Raw genomic sequence first — 26021 nt, forward strand, 5'->3', positions numbered from 1 at the left:
ATTACTTGAGCGGCAGTAGTCAAAGATGACAGCGATATAAGCAGGCTGTACTGTTGTGGATGAGCAGTTTTCTTATTTATAGCTCATATCATGTTCATCACAGTCTACACGTCGGAACAAGATCTTGACGAGCAAATCGTTCGGAAGATGGGAGATGTTGATGGGGGACTCTGATGTTGGAATAGCTATCTCCCGATATGTACCCGGGCCCCGGCAATCCATCGAGATCGAGTCCTCGAGACAATTGATTTGACGATTGACTTCGTTTCCTAATGCCTCCTTTTCTGCGAACATTGCAGTGAAGTTACGCATCTCTTCATCCAATGGGAGACCATTCGTCGGTAGGTGTTTGAAGCGATTGGTATATTCAGTGGCTGTTAGCAACCACCGCATCTCCTGGGATCCACAGCGACATTCACAGCTGGAACAAGGACATTGTAAGGTCACTGTCTGAGAGGAGGAGGAGGCCATTATCGTCGTCGTAGTTCAGAATGAGGTAAAAGTCTCTCATTGATCTTGTAACGTGAGCGAAGAATCGGACGTTGGTGAGCAAAGCCTAGTATTATTTATGTTCGGTAGCCACGGCACGTATGATTGCATGAGTGAGACGTAGAGTAATCAAATATTTCCCTTGGACCAGAGCCTTGCGAGTTACACAGCTCAATTTTGGGTTCTAGCAAAACTAGTGTTGCAACATCCAGCTTGGGGGGTCCGGCATGGGCGGGCCGAAGTCTGCAGCGACTTCCTCCATCGCACAAAACCGCCGAGTTGCGATGTCCTCTGCAATTGCACTAGAAAGAGGAGACAAGGACTCGGAGTCTATATGTCCACTTGAAAGTGGTCGTAATACCAGAAAACTTTGGTAGCCAACTTCAACGCGGCATTGTGATTGCGGATCAATGGCATTTTCAAGGTCCGACGCGACGCAGTCTCCTACCACCGTCATCGTACCGCTCGACACCTTGCCCGGCTCGCCAATGGACAGTTCGTCGCTCAGTACCTCAGTCCCTGACTCATCGCTCAATCATTGAAAAGGAAAACTGATGATACGGACCTCACTGGACAGGTGTGTCGACCTGAGTATCGAGCATTCGAGAGATACTGAATGCAACACTACAGGTCTGGTCCCTGAGCGAGCTACCGTAGAATCTTTAGCAACTTCGGAACACAAGGACGACGTATAACCTGGTTCAGCCACGGCGTCGGACATGGTGGCTGACGAGCGACCTGAAGCCCAGTTTTGGGCACACGGTGCAAGATATCACCCTGCCAAAGGATACCTCATAGGCGGCCGCGAATACACAATCTCTTCGCCCGTCTGCATCTCTCCTTTACCTTTCGATGCGTAAATATTCGGGGTTGTACCACATCGTTTAGAACATCGTATATCGTCGTTACACTGCACGGTTCGTTCAGGTGTATCCTCTCTGGAAAGCGTCTCCCAATGACACTGTTAGGGCTCGAGGACTACCCGTTCAATGGTGCTGATAGAAGGGCATGGATGGTCATTTTCTTCATCGAAGGTACGTGGTGTTTTCCCCATTTTTTGGACTGCGTTCATTAATCGTATTACAGGCGGTGTCGCGAATTTTTACACTTGTGTGTTTTGTATATCTATTCAATTTTGCGCCTGCTTATGCAACCTTTTCACAGTTGGTCCCCCAGCACTCGAGATGGTACCACTGGGGGCTTCTTTATGAACTTGTACGTGCTACGATGTTCTTCAGATGTTCGTTATTCACTACGTTGTAGCTGTCTACAACGATATCACCTCCTGCCATCCGACGACTCGCTTCCAACTGGTTTAGCTCTCCTGCAGACGATAATTCCAAAGACCCTGTTCGATCTGCTTTTACTACGCTGATTCGTACGGACTCACTGGACTACCGATTATTTGAATGCTACTTGGGCTTCCCGAAAGTGCTGAAAGTGGCATATCTCCCCGGTGACCAGAGTATCAAAGTATTTTGCTAGGGTGAACCTTGTGTGATTGGTGTTGACGGTTGACGGCAAAGAATGAAGCGAAGGGAAAGGAGGCTGTTGCTCGTATGTTCTTGTGTTTATCAGATCTAGGATACCGACTGATCTTTATCACCACAGGCATTCAGAAAGAGACTGGATGCACAAAAGCGGGGCTATGGATCATCGACATCACCAATGTCTGCAGCGACATCGCGTTTACTGATAGGGCTGAAAGTGAATTCGATCGATTGGGTATCCACGTAGAGAATGCTGAAATGGGGACCTGGAAGTACGACAAACTGGAGGATTGGGAGAGAACGTACGTGGTTTGCTCTTCTCGGAATCTTGCTCATCTTTCAAAATGTGCTGATTAGACACCGACGTTTTGGTCGTAATTGATGGACGAGCACTGCGATATTCCCCTTGACGCCCATATTACTACGAACGAGGTTATGGCTACACAATAACGCGGAAACGATACGCTGAGCAATTGCGATCTCGCCAAGAGGACAGCATCGATGATTTTGGATCGTTTCGCGTCTTCTGATGCTGCCAGTCGCACCGATACCTCCTTTTTGGGAGACTTTGAAGATTTTACATGGCTCCTTCATCCTCAATAGTCTTGCATTGACCGAAGGCTATAATACAGGCAGTCAACACATCCACCTATATGGTACGCCGGGGTGCAGGCGTTGTATGCGGTCCGGTTCGTCCGTTATCACATGCACATCCGGACGGGACTTGCCAATGCGAACTTAAGTTCTCCCTTGCTTACTAGCCACCCCATTCTCTCTCTCGGAAGCAGCGGTACGGTTCCGGCGGTTCTCTGCATCCTTCAAGCTCGTCTTTCTTACTATTGGCTAGGCCGAATATCAGTCTTCTGACCATTGCTCCTCGGGATTCGCCCCGGCGGTGGCTGTACATTCCTTGTTATGGCTCACTGATCGGTTAGTCTCTCGTAGACAGACGACGATACAGACCTAATGATGGAAAGGAGGGACGGTAGTCTGTTGCTTAATCGGGCCATCTGCCTTGCAACCCGGTTATTACAAATCTGATGGGATTCCGGCAAAGAATAAATGTTGTATTACAAGGTCTGGGGACGCGTATGAAGCCTATAAGTATTATACCAAGAAATAAAGTGTATCTTTGTGTGAAATGAAATATTGGTAGGGGGAAAGCGGAGCAAGCAGCATTTCCTGTCCAGACGCGTCGCACGGCTCGAAATCGGCATGCCAAACTTGCCGCCTGTAAGCCCCAAAACCGATTCGATTTGGCCCAGTGCCGGATCACGGCAAAATTATGTCATGCTTTGTAATAACACGGGTGCAAGTAAACCCCCTCGCGTTAAACAATAGACTACTGATCGGTATCGTTTGAGCTCTTACATTGTACGGATAGATGTCGATTTTAGGCTGTTCTGATTAGTATCGATATATATTGACGTCCTTTACTTGCTTGTCTATCCTGGTCTATCCTGCTGCTCCTTAAGCATGTGGTAATATGTCACTGAGGACCTTACCATGCCTGAATCATAGATGTTGAACATATCCAATGCCAATTCGGCGGTTAAACTATCCCCCGTGACGGTGAGTGCACCCCAACACGCGTCAACACCATCCTATCGATTGCAGTAACACTGGACCGGGTGAATGGACATTAATGGATGAGACTTCGATACCACCCTCGCTCAAGTCTCTCGTGAGAAAGGGTATCTAATTGCCATGATCCTCGACTACTGCCATTGGGGATGCCACTCTCAATACTTTCTGATTGAAGCGTTGCGTACTATCCCGATACTCCTGTCTGCGTTGTCAGAGAGTAGGCTTCGCGCTGTAGATGAAATCTTCCCTGCCGCATCGGTGTCCGTATGTATGTTTGCACGTAGTGTCGACGGCGTGTTAGGAATGTGAATGCATGAAGAATGGGGTGCTCACGTATGCACTTCTCTGCACCTTTTGGTTCAAGAAGTTGCCGGAGAAGTCGACACATGTCAACCCTGGGTATGCACTACCCATAGGTAGTATTACATGGAACGATCCAATGGGCCCGAACGCTAAGCATAAAGCTAACTTTCGAAACACTGGTTGTCCCACAGGGGAACGCAGGAATACAAGAATGTGGGGTTGGGGATCTTCTTCTCGTGTGAAACGGGACACTTTAAATAAAAGCGTAGACAGAATAATAATATTGGTCTTCGCAAAGCTTATTTTTGCCCCCATGGTCACCGGTTGCGCACAGCTAAGAATCCCATGTATCAGCTATATCTCGCTCTAAGATGTATACACATGTAAACTTATGGCCCTCAGTATGCACTACCAGTTCCAGGATGGCATTTTCACTATATTGCACATCACCGGTCGGGAGCACCACCACGCCGGCTTCTTATCGATATGCTCCGAAACTTCTACCTCGCTGTATCACATCATGCTCATGCACATGCTCCGTCTTCGCGGAGTGTAGATTGGGGGCCAGCTTTAGCATGCCATCTTGACCATGCGAGGCAATTAAAACAGACGTTCTCCACACGGCAGTCGAAACGGAACTATGGAGCTTCTCACTTATAAGTCGCGAGAAAGGATGGATCCCAGCTCATCACCTACTGGCTTCTTCTAAAGTGCGACCACTCATATCCCCCTTCATTAAGAGCGAACGCAGTAACGAGGAGCTTCAGTATGCTATGTTGTTTCTTGAAGAATTCCTTGATTCCTAAACAATCCCCAAGGAATACAATGTTCCGATTCTTAGATTTCATATGGACGCGGCTCCGTGACATCTACAATCGAATCCTTGGGATAGCGAGTGTCTTTCCCATCTTCCATTCCAATCGATACACGAGTCGTACCAACATCTCCCGTGATCAGCGTCCACCGTACGTCAAGCGCGGTGCGATCCCCGTCCCTTCTCCCAGTTATAATATCCCAGACGTGCCATCGGTATATTTGCCTTACTGCGTCACATGCGATATCCATTCTCACCTTCTTCTAGGTTAGTCTACAAGAAGAAATCTCCCGTTTGGAACAAGTTGAGAGGGACCTTGCTACGCGATACGGGATGATGGGTAATCCTATCGATTCTGTGGGCGTTTTTGCAGAGGCAAAAGTACGGGCACTTTCCGATAAGAACAACGAGTCTATACTATCAGAGTTGCAACAGCTTGATAGACTGTTACATCTCCGGCTGAAATGCAATTAAAAGGACCTTCCCTTCTCTCCATGTAAGTGTGCATTTCACTCCACATTTACACCATTTTTATGAAATATACAGTTACCGCATCGCTTTGATACTTCACCAACCTGGTCATTTATGGGTGGTCCTGTACCCTGCTGGGATACAAGCTGGAAGTCGGCGCGAAGTCGACTTGATGGATGGATCGATGGATGTCCCGATATGGTAACTATGTTCAACACTCTAGAGTACAGCACGGATTGCTTCTATGATAATTATTCCTTGGGTAGTTACGTTTTTATAATACTTAGATATGTTTAAATGCAGTTTTATTAAAATAGGGATGAAATTTAGTACAATCAACAGCCACTTCATTTATTATTCTGTGCTCAAGCACCTGAGTATCTAGTACACTACCACTCGTATATATATACGTATTACAGAAGCTAGAATGTTTGAGGGCAATCTAGCGAAGGATGAATGGCTCAAGCAGCTTCTCCAGACTAATACCATCCCGGATTTGCACACACTCGAGCAGTGCCACCATATTTCGTTCTAAGGTCTGCATGTAGGAAGATTTTGTGTTATATGGGGCCTCAATCATCATGGTCAACCAAAGTTCAAGAAATTATTAAGTTTTAAATGGTATCTCTCGAATGGTTAGATTGAGAGTCTGAAACATACATCAATCCACAAGCATTGGGACAACAAATGGAACTGCGAATGAACTGATTCTTGTGAGCGCTCAGCCAAAGGACAAAGAGCAGCAAGAAATGTTTCCCAGCAGATAATAGGAACTTGAGTAAATTTCAGTAAGTAAGCAAACAAACCTGTATAGCCCGAAAATTCGAGTAGCATGAAAAACAAAAATTGATACAAGGTCATCACTCGAATATAATCACCGAATATCTAATCCTCATACTTCAGTCTTCGGAAATTACATGCCTTCTTTGTCAACAGAAATTACCGTCTGGTAAACGAAGTATGAGAAGGAGGAACACAATTGCAAAATGCCAAACGACGCACCGGGATTTTCACAGCGAGATAAAAATATCAAACTATAACACAAAGACATCAACACAGCGTGCAATATTTTGACTGAGTAAATGGGAGCATCTGATACTAAGCAAGCTTGGAACCTGCACATACTGGTTCAGTGTGCTTGCATGTCCTAGCGCGACCTTTGTCATCCCGAAAAAGACGTTCATTTGTATATGAATGTGTAGGACACTGGTCACCGGTGAGATATATGACTTCGAACACATGTTTGTCAATGAAAAGTACCGGCCGGTAAAAGAATCAATGAGGATGATAATTACTAAACAAAATTCGAATAACGTACAGATATTCTTCACAGTGAAGTAAAAAGCTCAAACTGCCATGCCCACTGATGGGTCTGCGCCACCTGGAACACCATTAGTGACTATGGCAAAGACACGGAGAAAAAACCGCACCAGAAACGATGGAGTTCTGGCCAAGTGGCCAATATCGAGCCATCACTGTACCACTTGCTACCGCTTGCCGGTGGGGACGTACAATTTGATGAAAGAAGGCAACATGGTGATATTTATGTCGAAAGGTGGAGAATTTAAGGAACAAAGAGACCATCTGAAAAGTGTTGTAGTCAGTATCTCAGGAAAGAGCTCAGGGCTTGGACTGGTTCACCTATTCGACGTCTGTACTGAATACTACATGAAACACTGAGTAGTCCACCAGATACAACTACACGATGGATCGAACAGTGCGATGATGGCAGTAGGCGGAGTCCTGTCAGACCTTGATACTGATCTATCACTACAACGTCATCTTGTCCTTCGTTACCAGCTCTGACTGCTTTCAGGTTGCGCCTTTTCTTCTCGTGCTGCTATTTAGGCAGAAGGACCCAAACATACTCTGATAATCGGAGAAATAATGACCGTCGACTTTGAACACTCTCGGGGAGCTTGAGTAGCACCTCAAATAATCGACAGTCCAGCGAGTTCGCACAAGTGAGCATAGTAACAGCCAATAAACAGATATCATGGGTCTTATATCAGATGGAGCGAGATGGGGTGGGTGACTCTTGCAGATGGCTATACATAGCGATTAATGAATATCTCAAAGAGAACATCGCAGTACATACGAATTCCATAAGTAAACGAGCCTACTACTCGGTGTAGGGATATATCTTTGGTAGATTTACGATGGCGGCCGGTGCGATTTCAACAGCTCCAAGGACACCGAACTTGATGGGCGTAGAATCGGGCTGAGGCGCAGTAATTGGCAGTGAAGCAGCATAGAGATTCTGCCAGTTGTCAGCGCTACAGCAGAAATGGTATTATTATACTCCTTATTCAAGAATGAGAAAAATAATGACGTGGTGAGCAGCTTGGATTGTGAGAGGATTGTCTTGATTCGCCTTCTTATAGGCAGGACATCTGTTCAGGGATCCACAGCTTGGTTTTCCCTCAGGAAAAATCTCTGTCGATAGACTGTGTGAAGATCCTAAGAAGAGGGAACAGGTAGAAAAAGCCGCATCGCAAATAACTGGTTGCAGTAGGTTGGCAGTAGGAATCAGGGGAAACCGGTGATAAACCGAGTTTGATCGGACCGAAGTGCCGATTACCACGTGTAGTATTCCTCACCGCCACCACGTCACCTTGCTTCGCTCCTAACTTTAAAGTATGAAAGCTATATGGGCGTTATACTGTACAAAAATTCTTTTGTTCAGTAGGGAGGACACCACTACTTTTGATGGTTCCCAGCACTACTTTCGATGCTGGTGCTTGTTCACCATCAGGGTTAGGCTCACACAGCCACTTCCCGTTTGAGCGATACATGTGTCTCAATTTGCAACCACTTAGTGATCCGCCACTACTTCAAGTTCGCAAGTACATTTACAGATCCCGATGGACACTATCACCCAACGACAAACCCCTCGCCGCTTGCATAATCCGTGGCCGTGGGCACATCATTGTTTGCACATATTTCCAGCGCACTCGCAAAAATCTTGAAATTTTCGTTCTTACCTCTCCGATTTCCCTCCTCTTTTGAAGCTCCATTGATTTGCGTGCGCAAATCTTGTTCCTATGGACGTCTTTAATTAAACCTCTGCCGCTTACTCACAATTGACGTTTCGCCTTGCATTTCCGCGACCACACGTCCGAGATTTTGGGTCTGGCTTTGTACTGGAAGTTGACTGGAAGCGAAATTCCGAGTTTTGTAAACTTCTTTTCTATTTTGCTAAAACATTCTTGTATAGTCATTGATTATTATATATATTCCGAGGGTGCTACTGCATTGGCATGGACTTATATTATCCATACAAGTTCTAGGCTTGGTGTGAATGCGCCATCAGCGGCAGGTTCGACGTCTCGGCAATGCCCGGATCTTTGCGGGCCCAACACGGACGTTCTCAAAAAGTACTTGCGAACGGCTTGTTACAGTACAGCAACAAGTACGAGTAGATGCAGGTACACCCATAAGGATGCATAAAAGTACTGGGAGATGGAGAGACAACTAGGTGTGTGTCAAATGGGTACCTGTTTTAGCTGATCTCCTGAAGTACCTGTACGCAGATGATTTTTGTACACTATAACTGCGATAAAGCTAAACCACGCTCATGCCACTACAGATCTCCATTTACTTGTACGACGACAGCCGTGTATCTGAAGGCACTATCATTGTGGAAATTGCGGATGATTGTGTGCTCATATGAAGGAAACATTGGCTGCCAAAAAGCAGATCCCTGAGGAGAGTATATTGCTGTGGAAGGTACCGTTATCTCTGCCGTGATCGTTCCTGTCTTTTCATGCTCCAAAAGCCACGCGAACACCTAAATCCGATTCGTAGAGGGTCCGCTGACCTGCGGAGCCTTCTGCTGGATAACGATTGTCGACTGGACAAGTTCTGTGACCAAATAATAGGCACGGAATTAGTCTATGATGTGTTGCTCACGAGTGATAACCATCGTCGGAAAATAATGGTCTTTGTTGCTGACATTACTCCTATGGAACAAACAACGACATTGCGCAAGGTGAGCTCGCAGAGCAACATGATATCCTTGAGGTGCTGGGTAAAAGTGCGTCGGTCTTCGCTATCCTGAAACATGATCTGACTAATTATGCACATGCAAAGCTCGACATTGCCTTCAAAAATGTACATGGCGGCATGGCTCCATCCAAAAGCGCCAAATCAACCAACTACTTCAACTACCAAAGTGGCGTCACACCAATCCTTGACGATCGTTATGCTCTGCGGCGGACACCAATTCCTCCTCCGATCGAGCTCTATCATCACATCTTTGCTTACTTCCAGGCTTGCATTCGCGACGAGTCCCTGCACATTCCGGTTCACGTCGTCCAACTCACAGCAGAGCTCATGAGGACTGCCTCTCAAATATCGACCGAAGATTTCCCGTGTCAGGGTTCGACGGGAATCTTTTGTTGCAATTGCTCAACCGTCCGGTTTTCAAAACTCAAAAGCTCAACCCCAACAAGACGAATTCAGCCCACATCTTGTAATTCCAACGTAGATCCCCACCCACGGTAGCGGCTGGTGTCATATGCGAAGAAAGGGGCAGAATTGAGATGGAACGGCGAAGGTTTCATCGATAATGGGAAAACTATCACAAGAACACCATTTAGATGATATATTAGGTGCGCTGTTATCCTCATGTCGATACTCCCTGAAAGAAGTGACGGTACGTGTGTCCCTGGCCATCTAATAGTGCATATAGTCAGATTTTGCGAATTTAGGGAATAGACTCTATCGCTGCTTTTCGCGCCCATCAGAGAAGGCGAGTATTGTGATACAATGCGCCGAAGTGTACAGTGGTAAAATAACTGTGACGGTCCGTCTCTCTGTTGTCAGTACGCGAAGTGCATTTCATCGTAGTAACTTGATGTTCAAGTTTTACCTATGATAGGAATTGTTTGCCTTACATTTGCGTCCCTCTTACTTTACAGAATCACAGATGGCTATATTTACCTCTTCGTACATCTTGTATCATACTATCTTGAAACTAGGACATATTTCCGTTGTGTTGAACGCCAGATCCGCTGTCAAAATACTTCTAAATTCTCGGCATCCAGACAGCTATCCTTCAGTGGTTTATCGCCTTCACTGTTTCACTGGCTCCTGTAAATATGTCAGACTCGTAGGAGCACAGAATAAACAGAAGTACTGTCATACCTGGGACCAAAGTTGTGTGTTCTTACGTTCCCCAATGGCGATCGATGTCTGTGTCTTGCCCTCCAACTTGTGGGCATTCAACTGACCAATGAGGGCATCATACGTCTTTTCTTTCAATTCATTTTCTTTCCATTCCTTTGACTCGAGAACCTCAATGAGTGCCTTCGTGAAAACCCCCCTGGAAACGTCCTCCTTCTTTATCTCCTTTGCCTGCTGATACCCTTGACATGCCGCCAAAAGGACATGAGACTTCATATTAGGAACCCATTTTTCAGATTTGCGGTCCGGAAAATTTCCCCCTTTGGTGTCTACCGGGCTGTCGAACATTGCTTCAAGTGTAGACAGCAGCGGAGAGGCATGGCGCTGTCCTACATATGGCGATCTAAGCTCATTTCTGGGATTAGACTTGAAGGATGGATTACCTTCTGTATTGCCGGAGTCAGCTTCACCCTGTTCTATGCGATTGGCGTTACGCGGTATGGCACCAGGCATTCCTTGTGTGATACCTGAGGAATGAGAGCAGTCGAGAATGACTGTGATATGAGCTCCCGTATCTTTGGATATTTTGGAGAGAATGTCGTTTATCAATCGGTCGCCAATGTCGGCGGTGCCTTGGCCACGGTCAGAAGGGCATAGAGCTTGGCTGCAACCATAGGATTCAATGGTCTCCTCCTTGTAATAATCTGAATTAAGATAGATTGAACCGTGTCCGGCAAAGTAGATGATAATCTTGTCGTCTTTCCTGATATCGTTCTTGGCAGGTAGATTGCGAAGTGTTTGGATGATATTGTTGCGGGTAGGGTCGTCGCTGGGGTCGCTATTGGGGTCGACTCTGACAGCGATTTGGGAGTCGTCACGAGAAAGGCACTGGATATGATTCCCCGGGACGTGTAGAGTGTCAATTAAGTACCTCTCCATTTCATTCGCATCGGAAACACATCCGGATAATTGAGGAGTATGCAAATATCCATCGATACCGATCAATACCGCCCAAAATTGAGGGGGACGCTGGCATTTTAAACGCAGTTTGTCAGTACCATAACATCGACGCCGATAACTGGGGACATACATATACATACTGCTGGTCTTTGGGTGGAGTGGTTCCCATGTCGGAAAACTGGGCTTCTGTTGAACAGTTCACCGGATGCTTGGAGATTTAGATATCGAGTACATTTGTATTTGACATACTAGGAGTGTCGTATAGAGACCAAGATACGTTAATTCCAACCCCAAAGTCCACTTCCAATGCTGATAATCCATTTGGGGGCAGTAGAATACATCATTCTTGTGATTGATTTGAAGCGGGGAGGCACTGCCGCAAAAATCGGTCGGAGAGGCTTCGGGAGGACCATTGAATACGAATGTGTATTCCATATGCACTATTTCGATTGGATCTGTCTAGTTTGAGACGATAAGATTCGAAGATCCTAATTGAATCCTGAAAAGCTCCCGCGAATCAGCGAACCTGGATAAATTTGACCGAAACCAACTATGACGTCAAAGGGACTTTGACAGGTAGTATGTACATTAATGATCTTCAGCCCTGAAGAATAAGCTATCGTGACGCGAGGGTAGAGCGATCTAACCGGAAGTCTCCATATAAGCACAGGGCCAGCAACGGAAATGTACGACCCCAGAATGACGCGGCTAATTCATTCTTTGTTGAATGTCCGGACGACTGAGAGTAGAAGGATGAGCGAAGAGGAGAGATTGATGCCCTGAAGACTCTACTACAATTAAGATAAATTTAGATTTGATTTAGATTGCAGCCGCAATACTGACAGAATGTTATGACTGATGACTTAGAATGAAAAAAAAACAAGGTCCCGTATCTCCATGTTGCAAGGAAGGAGCTGAATGGGTCGCCACCAGCCAACCTGAGAAAGAATGCAGATATGATCGGCCCAATAGAAACCCGTAACTTATATGTTATGTCAGATAGACGCTCATTCATCCGATAGCTTGTGAATATTTTATGCCATTCACATCACCAAAATTGTAATAGTAGAGTAGGGTAGCAGGCTCATTTACGAACTCCCTTCCTTGGAACACGGATGTGTCAAAGCCTTCGAGTGACGCTTTTTTAAGTCATGGGTTAGCCAGTGAAAGCTAAATACAAGAGAATATCGAGCCACTAGTAGAGAAAGTTGAAATTCTCAAGCTATGACTCGAGAATAAAAAGCAAACCTTGTTGCGGAAAGTCTCGCCAGACCTAGGGATGAGGACAAACAATGCCAAAAGAGGAATACCATCGTGACCTTGAACCCAACACTCGACGTGCTAAGCCCTCGATTTCGGGGATTCCTACCGATGAAATAGATAAAGGAGTCGCCGCACAGTGATACACACATATACCACCTTCGATGTCCACCGCACCGGCTTTTGGCTGACGATTTTATTACAATCACAGCAAGTACAAAGACGTGGGAAGCGAAGCGTCTTCCCTGCGAATTATCGTCTCCAAGGTTTCATCCAAGCCTTGAATATATCCTCATCGGAATGCTCATGAAGTCCAACGCCATCCGGATCCATCCTCTCCACCATTATAAGGCCATGGTCAAAATCAAATCTTGTTTTCGTTGTTCTACGGCTGTATCGGTGAGGAAAAGAGAACACTTGGGGCGGTATAGCTGGATAAGACCTGTTGTCCTCATGTTATGAAGGTAATTATACAGATGAAGGAGACGTGAAGTATGTGTCAAGATCTTGTATGACGCCGACTTATTGATGTATTCCTTCCACGTCCAGCGTCTGACTTATTACTAATAACTATAATCATCGAGTTTCGCTTTTCTTAAGTTTTCTCCTGGACAACGAGACTTGCTGGAAACCCGGCATTCATCGTCATGGTTTCACGTTGGCAAGAACTCGTAGGTAATGTACTCTTAGTACGCATTATACTCTGCCAGTACAGGCGGTACAAGCTTCACTATTGCGATGTTACCTACTACAATACTATCTAGATTCTTCCCAGCGGCTCATCCACATAGCTCTGAGTTCTACGGAGATCTGTTCTGGCAATAACGGCTATGATTATACTTTAAAAACTTTAAATTTCAAAGGCGATGGGACGCTTGATCATAATGCTAGTGTTCCGAAACGCAATCAAAAATCTTCTCCGTGGACAGACTTGCATTGCCCTACCCTATGCCCTTATCCTCTATCAACTGAATCACGTCAACTTGTTACCACTTCCCTTATGAGTTTTTCTGTTCATCTGTATAAGCAGGAAGTTACATCACAGCGGTGTCGATGAGATCGGAGCCCTTAAAGAAGGCATAGTTTCGGACCTTGGAGGGATGCCGTGTGGGTTTTCTGGGTCCATTGGCCATTGACACCTGTACATTCTGGATTTATTGAATACAATCGATGGTTCAACATATCACCATTGTTCTAGAGTTCGTAAACCAGTAATCATAAGCGTAGACTGAATGCTGACTGCTGCATTTTCCAATGCGGCCGCATATAGGTGGGTCAATTGAGAAATTTCGTGAAGGCGTGCTGCATTAAGGTCCATATATCATACAGTATTCATTCACTACTAAGCGCATACACATTATTGATGACAACAAGTCACTAGTATTGATATCCTCGCCACCGATGCTCGTGCCGATATTGAATTCTGAGGAAGCGCCCTATAATTACGAGTCACCATTTTCTGCTAGATTAGTTCAGTCTGAATTCTTTTCTAAGGCTATTGTTTTAGCAAGTCCACGGGAAAATATCCCAGCACGGTACCTGTTACCAGCGCCTACTGCTCATCCAACAGCACTGTACTATCACAAGTGGAATCCTGAATACGTGTCGGCCGCTTCAATGAATATATATACACATAATAACAAAAGTTGCCGTCAATACCTGATACCAAGTTTGCGCATCCTTTTTCGTTCCAGCGACAACGGTGCTTCTAGTCTACGATCCAAGGTATTCCTGAAGGAGATGGACGTAATCTGTTCGTTTGTAGTTAGCCGACTTGAGAGCGGGAATGAGCGCTTGAGTGAATACTCCATTGTAACCCTGGCCTCTGGTACCTCTGTCGCAAAGTTCGTCCTGAAACGCTGCTAGGGCACCAATGGCAAACTCCCATGGACATATATTGATGGGAGATCTCTCAAGTTCTTATGGGCAGTTGTAAAGAGATATCGAATGGAGCTGCCTGACATTGACATGATGTTACGTACTCTTCCTACATTTCTCGGGTGATGCCGACGGGATGGCAGGAATGAAGAATGGAGAAATTTTGGAGAGGATTGTATTGATTTCTTGGTTGCTGATGTCGGGAACTGACAGACGGGTGGTACGATGACATTGCATTGCATCGGTAACGTCACAATCGGTATGACACGGTGCCTCGACGGTTTCTTTGACTGCTGTACAGTCCTTGTATAGAGGATGGTCCAAACAGCAGCATTGCTAATCGTGTCTAAGGAAGTATATGGCGATATTGTCATCATGTTGTATCCGAAAATAGGTAGAGAGATGAATGGGTATGATTTTCCAGAACGCTGAGGTCTTTGATCGCATATTTAGCTATCCCTTTGCGCCGGACATGCAACCGCGTAAGGGCTAAGATGGATATGTGTCAATGCCCACGAGAACCGGCAAAATCGAGCGGGGTTTTTGTGGAGATCTCCTTGCTACTTTGATATTCAACGTGTTTGCACTGACATAATCCTACTAAGTATCTCTGCAACTTCGGAAACTTCAACACTACCGCGTGTTCCTGACAGCTGAGGCGTGGAATTAGATTTATTCTGGTGCAAATGTGCGCTATTTCCATGATCGTGTTCCCCCGCTCTCATCGAAGGCGCCTATAGTACTGCGACAAGGGATGAGCATGGTAGATATATCCGAATTGTATCTACTCAGTGTCGGATAGTATTGACGTAGTGGCGGCAGGAATACTCTCATGCTACTGTACCTATCTCACCTGTGCTTCCCTCAATTCCTTTCAACGTTAATTGTCTGATAAGTCAGTCTCCGACGCGTAGCATGGAAATACGGGATTTACATTGCATCTTTCTATCTTCTGATCTCCTGCTGCCGTCTAGGCTGGGAACTCTTCACCTGAAAAGAACAAATCACTCCAATCTAGTCTCATTTTACGAAGAGCAACTGTGAGCAGGCGACCGGCAGATTCTAATGTAATTGTGCCGACGGCAGGGATCTATCATTCAGTTCGACCATTGATGTAGGAGTAGCGATTCAGGTAGTGAATACAATAGCCAGGTGCCTATGTCCGTGTCGCATCATCTAACAATATACTACTAACGGCAACTACAATCGTTATTCAACTGTGTGGAAAACTGTACCTAAATCACAGCCCCGTCTTCTGTCATTGGCTGTCAGGGTGCACGGAGAGAAGAATTGTGAGCTGATCTACCACCTCACAACGATACTGGGCTGCGCGTCCCTGACATGGGTGACGCTGGCTGGATCAACAGCTTTTATTCCCTTCAACGTGAGTCTGTGTAGCACCGTAAAACGATCAGAAATCTCAGACAGCCCCTGGGTGAACGCGGCCGCATGAGCGCATTCTGTAAGCAGCACAACAACCACGAGAGCCGAGAATTCCGTTGAGTAGGCGAGTGCAATCTGCTTCAACAATGACATTCGATGCGATGGCTATCTCTCGAATAGAGAGAAGACCCAGAACGATCAATACGAGAAAGGACGCGTCGACGGAGATATCCTCTTGCAGAGTCAACGTCGTAAGAGCTGGTAGCGTGAGCCATCGTGCTCACAAGGTTAACTGCTCGCGCGCGAGCAAGGGACGAAGTTTGCTCGAGGGAAGGCAAGAGAGGGAGATCTGCCATGAGTAGTCGACTTCTCGCTGGTGCTCTTATCATCTCGGCAGTCGTGATTTGGGGTGTGTGCACTGTACAGGGATGTATGGCTCAGGGTAATCGGTGATCTCACGAATTTTTTGAGGATGGGAACGTCCCAGAGACCGGTGAATTGAAAGGTAGTTTGATGCATGCAGTGAACATCAAGAGTGCTGAGATCGTAGAACTCTTCTAGTGAGAGAAGATTTCCCTCTATTCTGTAGAGATCTCGGTATGAGTGGATCGGAACTGCGGTTGGTAGCTTCCATCGCGGCGATGAGAAGATGAGGAGCGCAATAGTGTGAGAGGTCGAGAGCGTAGGAGCTCTAACGGTGTTGTAGTTGGCTGTCTCTCGATTTATCTTGTTTCATAGAGATATCAAGTGATCCATTGAGTCCTCGAGACATTTTACTTCGTTTCCTAGTGCTTCATTTCCTGCAGACATTGCTGTGAAGCTACGCTTCTCATGAAATGGAACGCCATTCGGCGCTGGTAGGTGTTTGAAGCGGTTGGTATATTCATTGGTTTCTAGTAGCCATTGAATTGCCTGTGATCCAAAGCGGAATCCACAGCTGAATCAAGGATATAGTAAGGGCGTCACGGGAGAGGAGAAGGAGGGAGAGGCTGTCGTAGTTCAAAATGAGAAGTAAGCGTCTTCAAGTGATCTTGTAACACGCAAGAATTAGACAGTGAGCCTGCTGAGTCAAAGTCTGGTCACTATGTATTATTTGCATTCGATGGTCACGGTACGCATACCTGCATGTGTGATATGTAGAGTATTCATAGCTTTTGCTGGGCCAGATCCTTGTTAGTTACGTGCGCATATTCAATTTTGGTATCGGTCGGGCGAAGTTCGCGGTTTTCTCTGTTGCACAAAAACTGTTGAGTTGTGATATCCTCTGCAATCACGGTACGGAAATGATCCAAGGAGTCGATATGCACACTTGAAAGCGGTCGTTGTACTAGAGTACTGGTAGCCGACGATGCGGCGTGGTGATGGCGGATCAATAGGATTTTCAAGGTCCGACACGACTCAGTCTCCCCAGTCTCCTACCACCATCATCGCATTGAAGCGGGCATCGCTCTACCCATTACCCGGCTCGGCAATGGATAGCTCATCGCTCAGTACCTCAGTTCCTGATACGGTGCTCAATCATCGAAATGGAAAACTGACGATGCAGACCTCATTGGAGAGGTGCGTCGGCCTGAGTATCGAGCATTCGAGAGATATACTAAGTGCAATATTGCAGATCTGGTTCCTAAGCGAGCTGTTATATAATCTTCCGCCAATTTGGAACACGAGGACGACGTACAACGCAGTGATGCCACGACATTGGACATAGTGACCGATAAGCGACCCTAAGCCCAGTTTTGGGCGCGCGGCGCAAGATATCACCCTGCCAGAGGATACGTTCATAGGCGGCCGCGAATATACAATCTTTTCGCCCTCTGTATCTATCCTTTACCTTCCGAAGTGCATATAGTCGGGTTGTACCAGATCTTCTAAGATGTCGTATATCATCATCATATCGCACGGTACCTTCTCTTCCACGGAAAGCGTTTCAAGGACACCGTTAGGGCTCGAGTATTACTTCATTCAACGTTGTAGGTGGAGGGGTATAGATGAGTGCCTGCATCATGGACGGACGGTACGTGGCCTCTTCCTTATTTTTTTCCACTGCATTCATTAATTGTATTACAGAGTGGTGCTGCCAATTTTACACCTGCGCGCCCTGTATATTTCCCCAATTCTACGTCCGCTCATACGACCTTTAGCATTTGGTACTCAACACTCGAGGCGGTACCACCTACAAGCACTGGGCGCGAATATTACGCGGTAGCAGAGCCGGAGGCTTGTTTATGAACTTGTACGTACCACGATATTCTTGAAATATTCGCTATTCACTGCGTTGTAGTTGTCTGCAACGATATCACCGCCTCTCCTCACACGGCCCGCTTCCAACTGGTCTAGGACTCCTGTGAACCTCTGGAACGATAACTCCACGGACCCTGTTGGGTCTGTGCTTACCATGCTGATCCATACGGACTAACGAGACTGTCAATCGTTTGATACTAATCGAGCTTCCCGAAAGTGTTGAGAGCGGCGTATTTCTCCGGAGAACAGAGTATGGTTTTGCTCCTCCTACGTATATATGTGAGCGCTCACTAGAATAAGGGTGCTCAGTTCATGCACAGTTCCATTCAACATGTCAATTTGGAAAGCGTATCCTGCGATTGTCTAAATAGAGTGTACGTAACATTTCATATATCAACTGCTGCACAACTGTCATTTTGGCTATTTAGTGATAACGAAGCTTGTCTCTTCAGTCTTACGCTCCTCCTAGGGTACCTTCATGTTGACCTATCGTCAGAGCTTCTATAAACATGATCCTGCGCTTGCGTAGGCTAACGGCAGTCCGGACCATGCTATTCACTATAAACTTCGACCTTGCAACTACGCGATTCAGAAGCGCCTCAAAGACTCCGATCTGATGGGATCCCCAAATACATTCGCACCCAACAACGTATAAAGCAACGAACTTGGACGACTCGTCATCACACCTCATCATGCTCCCAGAACTCGCGGACAATGGGTCGCAGGCCGGACCAGACCGATACCCGCCGTCGTCACGGCCGATCTGAGTCGAAAGACACTCGTCCCCATCGGAGCCAACGCTGGACTAGGATTCGAAACTGCAAAGCGTTTCGCTAAGGTGAACCCTGCGCAATTGGTGTTGACGGCAAAGAATGAAGCGAAGGGAGAAGAGGCTGTTGCTCGTATGTTCTTGTGTTTATCAGATCTACGATGCCGATTGATCATTATCATCACAGGTGTTCTCAAAGAGACTGGATACACAAACGCGGGGCTATGGATTATCGACGTCGCCAATTTCAGCAGCGTCATTGCGTTTGTTGATAGGGCTGAAAGTGAATTCGATCGATTGGATATCCTCGTAGAGAATGTTGGAATGACGACCTGGGAGTACGAGCGGCAACTGGAGGATTGGGAAAGAACGTACGTGGATTGCTCTTCTCGGAATCTTGCTTATCTTTCAAAATGTGCTGATTAGACACCGACTTTTTGGTCATAATTGATGGACGAGCATCGCGATATTCCCCTTGACGCCCACCTTACTGCGAACGAGGTTATCGAAGCAAAATGCTACAACACAGGCAATGAACAAAGTCACCTTGAGGTTGTAGACTCCCACATTTATGGTGCGTCGTGGTGTAAGCGTTGGATGCGGTCCGGTTTATCCGTGATTAGTGCACATCCGGGCAGGACTTCCGTACTTCTCCCTTTCTTTAGTGATTCCTCATTCTCTCTCTTGGAATCAGCGATACATCTCCGGCGGTTCTCTGCATCCTTCAAGCTCGCCTTTCTTACTCTTGGCTAGGCCGAATATCAGTCTTCTGACGATTACTCCTCGGGATTCACCCCGGCGGCGGGTGTACATTCCTTGTTATGGCTCTCATACTCATCGGTATCGTTTTAGCTCTTCCACTTTACGGACAGATGTTGATTTTAGGCTGTTCTAATTGGCGTCGATACATCGATACATATTGATGTGCTTTACTTGCTTGTGTATCCTGCCCCTTGAGGATGCGGTAACATGTCACTAAGGGCCTCACCATGCCCGAGAAACGGGTATTGAACATAATCCAACGCCACTTCGGCAGTTAAGCTATCTCCCGTGACAGTGAGTGCACCCCAACACGCGGCAACATCACCCTATCGATTGCAGCAACACTGGACCGAGTGAGCGGACACTAATGGATGAGAATTCGATGCCACCCTCGCTCAAATCTCTCGTGAGAAAGGGTATCTAATTGCCATGATTCTCGACTGCTGCCATTGGGGATGCCACCCTCCATACTTTCTGATTGGCGCACTATGTACTATCCCGACACTCCTGCGCGCGTTGTCAGAGGGTATGCTTGGCGCTGTAGATGAAATCTTCCCTGCTGCATCAGTGGTAGATTGCTGTCCGTATGTGTATTTGCACGTATCGTTGACGGCGTGTCAGGAATGTGAATGCGTGGGGAATGGGGTACTCACGCATGCACTTCTCTGCACTCTTTCGGTTTGAGAAGTTGTTGGAGAAGTCGACACGTGTGAACCCTGGGTATGCACTACCCGTAGGTAGGTAGTAGTATTACATGGAACGATCCAACAGGACCAAATGCTAAACATAGAGCTAACTTTCCAAACACTGGCTGTCCCACAGGGCAACGCGGGAGCAGAAGGATGTGTGGTTGGGGTCGTCTTCTTGCGTGAAATAGAACGCTTTCAAATCGCAAGACAATATCATAATATTGGTCTTCGCAAAGCCTCTTTTTGCCCGCATGATCACCGCTCGCGCACAGTTGGGAATCCCCTATATCAGCTATATCTCGCTCTAAGCTGCATACATATATAAACTTATAGCCCCCAGTACGCACTCCCAGTTCCATGATAGCATTATCACTACACTGCACATCACCAGTCAGGAACATCATCACGCCGGCTTCTTATCGATATGGTCCGAAACTTCTGCCTCACTGTATCACATCATGATCATGCACATGATCTGCATTTCGCGGAGTGGAGATTGGGGGCCAGCATTATCATGTCATCTCGAACATGTGACCATCAAAAACAGATGTTCTCCACACGACAGAACCATGAAACTTTCCAATTATAAGTCGCGAGAAAGGATGGATCCCAGCTCATCCCCTACTGGCTTCTTCTAAAGTGCGACTACTCAAACTCCCCCGACTAAGAACTAACACAGTAATGAGAGGGCTCGCAAGTACGCTACGTGATTTCTTGAAGAATTCTTTCATTCCTAAACTATCTCCAGGTAATACAATGTTCCGATTCTCAGTTTTGAGAATACGGATATGGCTCCGTAGCATCTACAATCGAAGCTTTGGTATAGTGAGCATGTTTCTCCTATCTTCCTTTTCAATCCATACACGAGTCGTACCAACATCTTCCGTGATTAGTATCTACCATACCACGGTGACTGCGGTGCGACCATCTTGCTTCACTTTTCCCAGTTTTAATATCCCAGTCGGGTCATGAATATACCTGCCTTACTGCATCATATGTGATGTCCATTCTCATCTTTTCCTAGGTTAATCCCCAAGAACAAGAAATCCTCCGTTTGGAACATTTCGAGAGGGACCTTGCCATGCGATATGGGATGATGAATGATCCTATCGATTCTGTGGGCATTTTTGCAAAGGCAAAAACTCGGGCACTTTCCGATAGGAACAACGAGTCTATATTATCAGACTTACAGCAGCTTGATAGACTCTTACATCTCCGGCTGAGACGTGACTAGAAGGACCTGTGTTCACTCCGTGTAAGTACGCAATTCACTCCATATTTACGCCATTTTTATCAAAGATACAGCAGACAATGGGATATAAATGCTAAACTATAACAGAAGGGCATCAACGCGGCGTGCGCTGCAACGATGTTTTGCCTGTGGGAACGGGAGTGTTTCATACTAAGAAAGCTGAGAACCTGATCGACTGGTGAACATACTGGTTCAGTGTACCTCTATGTCCTAGCGCGACATTTGTATCTCAGGAAAAGATGTTCATTTGTACATGAATGTGTAGGACACTGGTCACCGGAGAAATATACGACCTTCGAACACCTGTTTGTCGATGGAAAGGACCGGCTGGTAAAAGAATCTATGAGGACAGATTCTTCATAGTAAAGTAACAGGTTCAGACTGAAACCCCGGCCGGTGGGTCTGCACCACTGTAACACGATTAATGAGTATGGCAAAGACGCGGAGAAAAACCGCATCAGAAACGATGGATTTTTGGCCAAGTGGCAAATAACGAGCCATAAATGTACCACTTGCTACCGCTTGCCGGTGGGGACGTACAATTTGATGAAAGAAGGCAACCTGGCGATATTTATGTCGAAAGGTGGAGAATTCAAGGAACGAAGAGATCATCTGAAAAGCGTTGTAGTCAGTATCTCAGGAAAGAGCTCAGGACTTGGACTGGTTCACCTATTTGACGTCCGTACTGAGTACTGCACAAAACACTGAGTAGTCCACCAGAGACAACTACACGATGGATCGAGCAGTGCGATGATGGCAGTAGACGGAGTCCCGTCAGACCTTGATACTGATCTGTCACCACAACGTCGTCTCGTCCTTCGCTACCGGCTCTTTATGACTGTTTTCAGGTGGCGGCTTTGTATCTTCTTGTGCTGTTGTTTTACATGTGATCCGAATTTTGACTGTTCCTGTACGCGAGAAAGTTGTGATGGAAAGTGGGGGAAGGGAATAATTCAACACGGCACGCGCACATATATGCAGAAGGACCCAAACATACTCTGATAACTGGAGAAATAACGACCGCCGACTTTGAACACTTTCGGGGAGCTCGAGTAGCACTTCAAATAATCGACAGTCCAGCAAGTTCGCACGAGTTAGCGTAGTAAAGGCTAATAACCAGATACCACGGGGTCTTATATCAAATGGAGCAGGGCAGCGAGATGGGGTGGGTGACTCTTGCAGATGGCTATACATAGCGATTAATGAATATCTCAAAGAGAACATCGTAGTACATACGAATTTCATAAGTAAACGAGCCTCCTACTGGGAATGCGGATGGCTATTTCCTGGATTTACGATGGCGGCCGGCGCGATTGCAGCTGCTCCAAGTCGGACACCGAACTTGACGGGCGTAGAATAGGGCTAAGGTGGAGTAACTGGCAGTGACGATGCATAGAGATTCTGCAAGTTGTTAGTGCTACAGCAGAAATGGTATCATTATTGTCAGCCTAAGCACCTATACCGATAACACGAATGTCAGAACTAAGGTATGGTAAGTAAGATAAAGGCGTGAACAATAAGAAAACGAATAACTAACCTCCTCAGTCCACGGGCAATGCGGAAACGACTGAGGAGTAAGAAAGGAAGGTACGAGCTATATAAGTGTCCGGGATGATTACATGATAAAGATGTGATCAATGTGATGTGTCCGTGCATAATGGTCATCTGAATAAGTATCCCCTACTCCCAACACACCCCCATTCAGCTGACCATCATCTCTTGACCAGACCAAGAAAAAGGCAATGTTTCAAGTGAAGCGGAGGAGAAAGAGGTTTCGTGAGAACATCGGCCGTCATCTTGAGGGTGGGTATCCAGTGAGTGTGAAAATTTTCGGTCCGGAGGTGTTCGCGGATGAAGTGATACCGAATATCAATGTGTTTCATGCGAGCAGTGGAGCTATAAGAAGAAGCGACTTCAAGTGATGCTTGGTTGTCGGAACCGATAGGGAAAGGTCTTGGTATGGGTAGAGTTTGCAGACGCAGGAACATCCTCATCCAGAGTAACTCCTTGAGAACATGAGTCAAGCCCATGTACTCCGATTCCGTCGAGGATAGTGAGACCGATTTTTGCTTAACACTCGACCATGCCACCAGTCCTCCATATAGAAAGATGCCATAGCCCGTTATGCTTTTCCGATCCTTTTTGTCTGAAGCCCAATCCGCGTCCACCAATGCTAAGTCTGATCTGACCACCGTGTCCGGTCCCACTTTCTCCTGTAGATAGACACCCCCATACTCAATAGCCCAATCTTGAGTAGCATTGAGATAACGGAGCACTCCCTTGGCTGCTGCCAGTAGATTTCGAGTAGGTCGCGCGTTATATTGGCCTAGAGCCATAGCAGTATAAGCAAGGTCAGGTCATGTAGTGACTGCCAGATATATGAAGGATCCCGTTAAGCTTTGATAGAGAAGTTGTATGTCGTTGTCAGGAACATCAGGTAGCGCGTTTTCGGCAAGAGGTGTGACTTTATCAAGTTTCGTATGAAGGGGAACATTTGAGTGTGTGCATTGAGACATATTATTTGTGGAGAGTAGGTCCATGACAAAACTTTTCTGCGATAGCCATATTTTTCTCGCTTTGCGATCCCGCTCGATACGAATGCCTAAGAACATTGATGCAGGGCCTAAGTCCTTGATCGAGAATCTTTTGTTTAGTTCTGTGATCAGCCACGAGTATAGTGTCGGGGAGTTGGTAGCGGAGAGACCATCGTCGACGTGAATCGGTATAATTAAGAAAAGATCAGAGCCGTCTGTCGGCATAGGGACTATGGGATGGGGCTTAGATGCCGACCAACGAGCTGTGAACACTGCTTCGTCCACCGGGCAAGAGATAAAGCCAAGACTTTTGAGAACGGACGAAAACTCTCGAAACCACTCATGAGGGGATTGCTTTAGGCCGTAGATAGCTTTCCGGAGACGTTGGAAGGATTTGGGATCAGGGAGAGGAAAACCTGGGACTTGACGTACGTATACTTCTTGCTGTAGAGGCGCATTAAGAAAAGCTGTATGCACGTCGAAGGTGTATAGTTCCAGGTCTTCTTTCGCTGCATACGCCAGTACGATCCATATGCTCGTCATCTTCGCCACTGGTGCGTACGTGTTACCACAGTCGTCTGGACGTTGTGTATGACCTTGAGCCACTATGCGAGCTTTCGCCACCTTCGACTCATTTGAATCCTTCCAGACGAACACCCACCTCAATCCAATCGCCTTCTTGCCCTTCGGCAATATGGGTACAGGTTCCGGATCAAAAACACCTTTCTCTGCCATAGCTGTCCTCTCAGTTTCCATTGCGACGATCCACTTCGAACTGTCAGGCCTTGCCATCGCCTCCTGGTAGGTAATCGGAGCCTTAGTAAGATCCCATGTCTGCGGAGCAGAAGAACGATAAGGTAGTTGCTGTGCCAGGAAGACCGTCGGATTCGACGTAACGACCAAAGTATCCAAGGAACCTATAGAGAAGTAATTTTCTGGCAGATCAATCTCGTGAGCAACCAAGAGAGCTGAGGCATCCTGCGCTGCTTTCACCGCTGCTGTTTGATGTCGACGTTGCAACCGAGTCTCCGTAAGCTGTAGTTGATTCTTCCAGGCGAGACCTTTTTCTGTCAGGTTCTGTGGTCACCGTTTATGCAGTTCTTCATCGGATCCCGTTGTTGCTTCTACGTTTGATGAGACCTGCTCCTCGTCAGTGACCTCGTTAACCACCTGCTCCGACATCTTCTTCTTTGTACTCAGCTTCCCCGGCGTCTCTTCATCAAACTCGACATCCCTCGAAAAATGGTACTTTCCCTTTAAGTCCCTAATCCACCAACCTATCCTATCTTCTTCGTATCTCACAAATATCCCTTCAAACATTTTTACTCCCCCTTTTGTACGTTTCTCCTTGGGTATTGTCACCCAACAACGGCACCCCCAGATGCGCAGATGTGAGAGGTCAGGTTTCTTCAAGTACATGAGTTCATATGGCATTGTCCCTTTTGGAATCGATGAGTTTGGTAGACGCATGTAGAGGTAGGCTGTAGTTAGGATCGCCTCTGCAAGAAAAGAAGCCAGTAGTCCTGAGTGAGCCAGTAATGCTAGAGATCTATCCTCAATGGTTCGAATAAAGCGTTCAATCTTTCCATTCTGCTGGTGAGCATAAGGTATGCAGAGTTGCCGACGGATACCGCGTTTATGAAGATACTCCCCCATCTCACCTTCGGTGAGCTCAGGTGCATTATCCGAGCGTAAAAACATGACAGGCTGCCCTGATATCCGCTCCCACTTCGCCACAGTCTCCTCAAAGCATCCGAACGCTTCATTCTTGCGCTTAAGCATGTGAACCTCAGCCGCTGTCGTCTTATCCTCCAGCATCGCAAAGAAGTATCTTGCGCCTTGAGGAGACGCAGTCGGAAACGGGCCACAGGTATCTACATGAATGAGATCACAGATGTTCTCCGCTGTATGACCGTGATGTTCATAGGGTTTTTGTGGGTGTTTGCCGATGAGACAGGATGGACACACGAGTTTAGTGTTAGGGCCATGATAAATAACCCCAGTAACTGCGT

The 26021-nt window shown here is 46.6% G+C and overlaps 6 protein-coding genes across 6 annotated transcripts; 4 read left to right on the forward strand and 2 right to left on the reverse strand.

The window, feature by feature from the left end:
• Positions 1 to 1444: 1444 nt before the first annotated feature.
• On the forward strand, positions 1445 to 2361 carry EV420DRAFT_1643211 (uncharacterized protein; the record flags this gene model as incomplete). Its single annotated transcript, XM_060477466.1, has 7 exons — positions 1445 to 1523; positions 1576 to 1601; positions 1654 to 1704; positions 1753 to 1962; positions 2016 to 2046; positions 2101 to 2281; positions 2337 to 2361. The coding sequence occupies 7 exons, from the start codon at positions 1445 to 1447 to the stop codon at positions 2359 to 2361; spliced, it is 603 nt and encodes a 200-aa protein (XP_060330609.1).
• A 6915-nt stretch (positions 2362 to 9276) lies between these two features.
• On the forward strand, positions 9277 to 9459 carry EV420DRAFT_1256261 (uncharacterized protein; the record flags this gene model as incomplete). The annotated part of the gene is made up of 1 exon (XM_060466775.1): positions 9277 to 9459. A coding segment is annotated over one exon (183 nt), but the record flags the coding sequence as incomplete, so codon positions are not given.
• Positions 9460 to 9998: 539 nt separating this feature from the next.
• EV420DRAFT_392932 (uncharacterized protein) lies at positions 9999 to 11511 on the reverse strand. The gene is made up of 5 exons (XM_060481960.1): positions 11372 to 11511; positions 11049 to 11310; positions 10725 to 10985; positions 10303 to 10670; positions 9999 to 10248 (listed from the first exon to the last, which is right to left on the reverse strand). The coding sequence occupies exons 1-5, from the start codon at positions 11408 to 11410 to the stop codon at positions 10231 to 10233; spliced, it is 948 nt and encodes a 315-aa protein (XP_060330611.1). The 5' UTR covers positions 11411 to 11511; the 3' UTR covers positions 9999 to 10230.
• A 2319-nt stretch (positions 11512 to 13830) lies between these two features.
• Positions 13831 to 14441, forward strand: EV420DRAFT_1544986 (uncharacterized protein). The gene has a single exon (XM_060473255.1). It carries the CDS (start codon positions 13903 to 13905, stop codon positions 14365 to 14367), a length of 465 nt encoding a protein of 154 aa, XP_060330612.1. The 5' UTR covers positions 13831 to 13902; the 3' UTR covers positions 14368 to 14441.
• Positions 14442 to 15660: 1219 nt separating this feature from the next.
• Positions 15661 to 16188, reverse strand: EV420DRAFT_1544987 (uncharacterized protein). Its single transcript, XM_060473256.1, has one exon. It carries the CDS (start codon positions 15913 to 15915, stop codon positions 15682 to 15684), a length of 234 nt encoding a protein of 77 aa, XP_060330613.1. The 5' UTR covers positions 15916 to 16188; the 3' UTR covers positions 15661 to 15681.
• Positions 16189 to 18745: 2557 nt separating this feature from the next.
• EV420DRAFT_1270663 (uncharacterized protein) lies at positions 18746 to 19198 on the forward strand (the record flags this gene model as incomplete). Its single annotated transcript, XM_060467584.1, has 2 exons — positions 18746 to 18905; positions 18960 to 19198. Coding segments are annotated over 2 exons (399 nt in total), but the record flags the coding sequence as incomplete, so codon positions are not given.
• Between the last annotated feature and the right edge of the window lie 6823 nt (positions 19199 to 26021).

The sequence above is a fragment of the Desarmillaria tabescens genome (assembly GCF_030435595.1).
Source record: "Desarmillaria tabescens strain CCBAS 213 chromosome Unknown EV420scaffold_18, whole genome shotgun sequence".
In the NCBI taxonomy this organism is placed as follows: domain Eukaryota; kingdom Fungi; phylum Basidiomycota; class Agaricomycetes; order Agaricales; family Physalacriaceae; genus Desarmillaria; species Desarmillaria tabescens.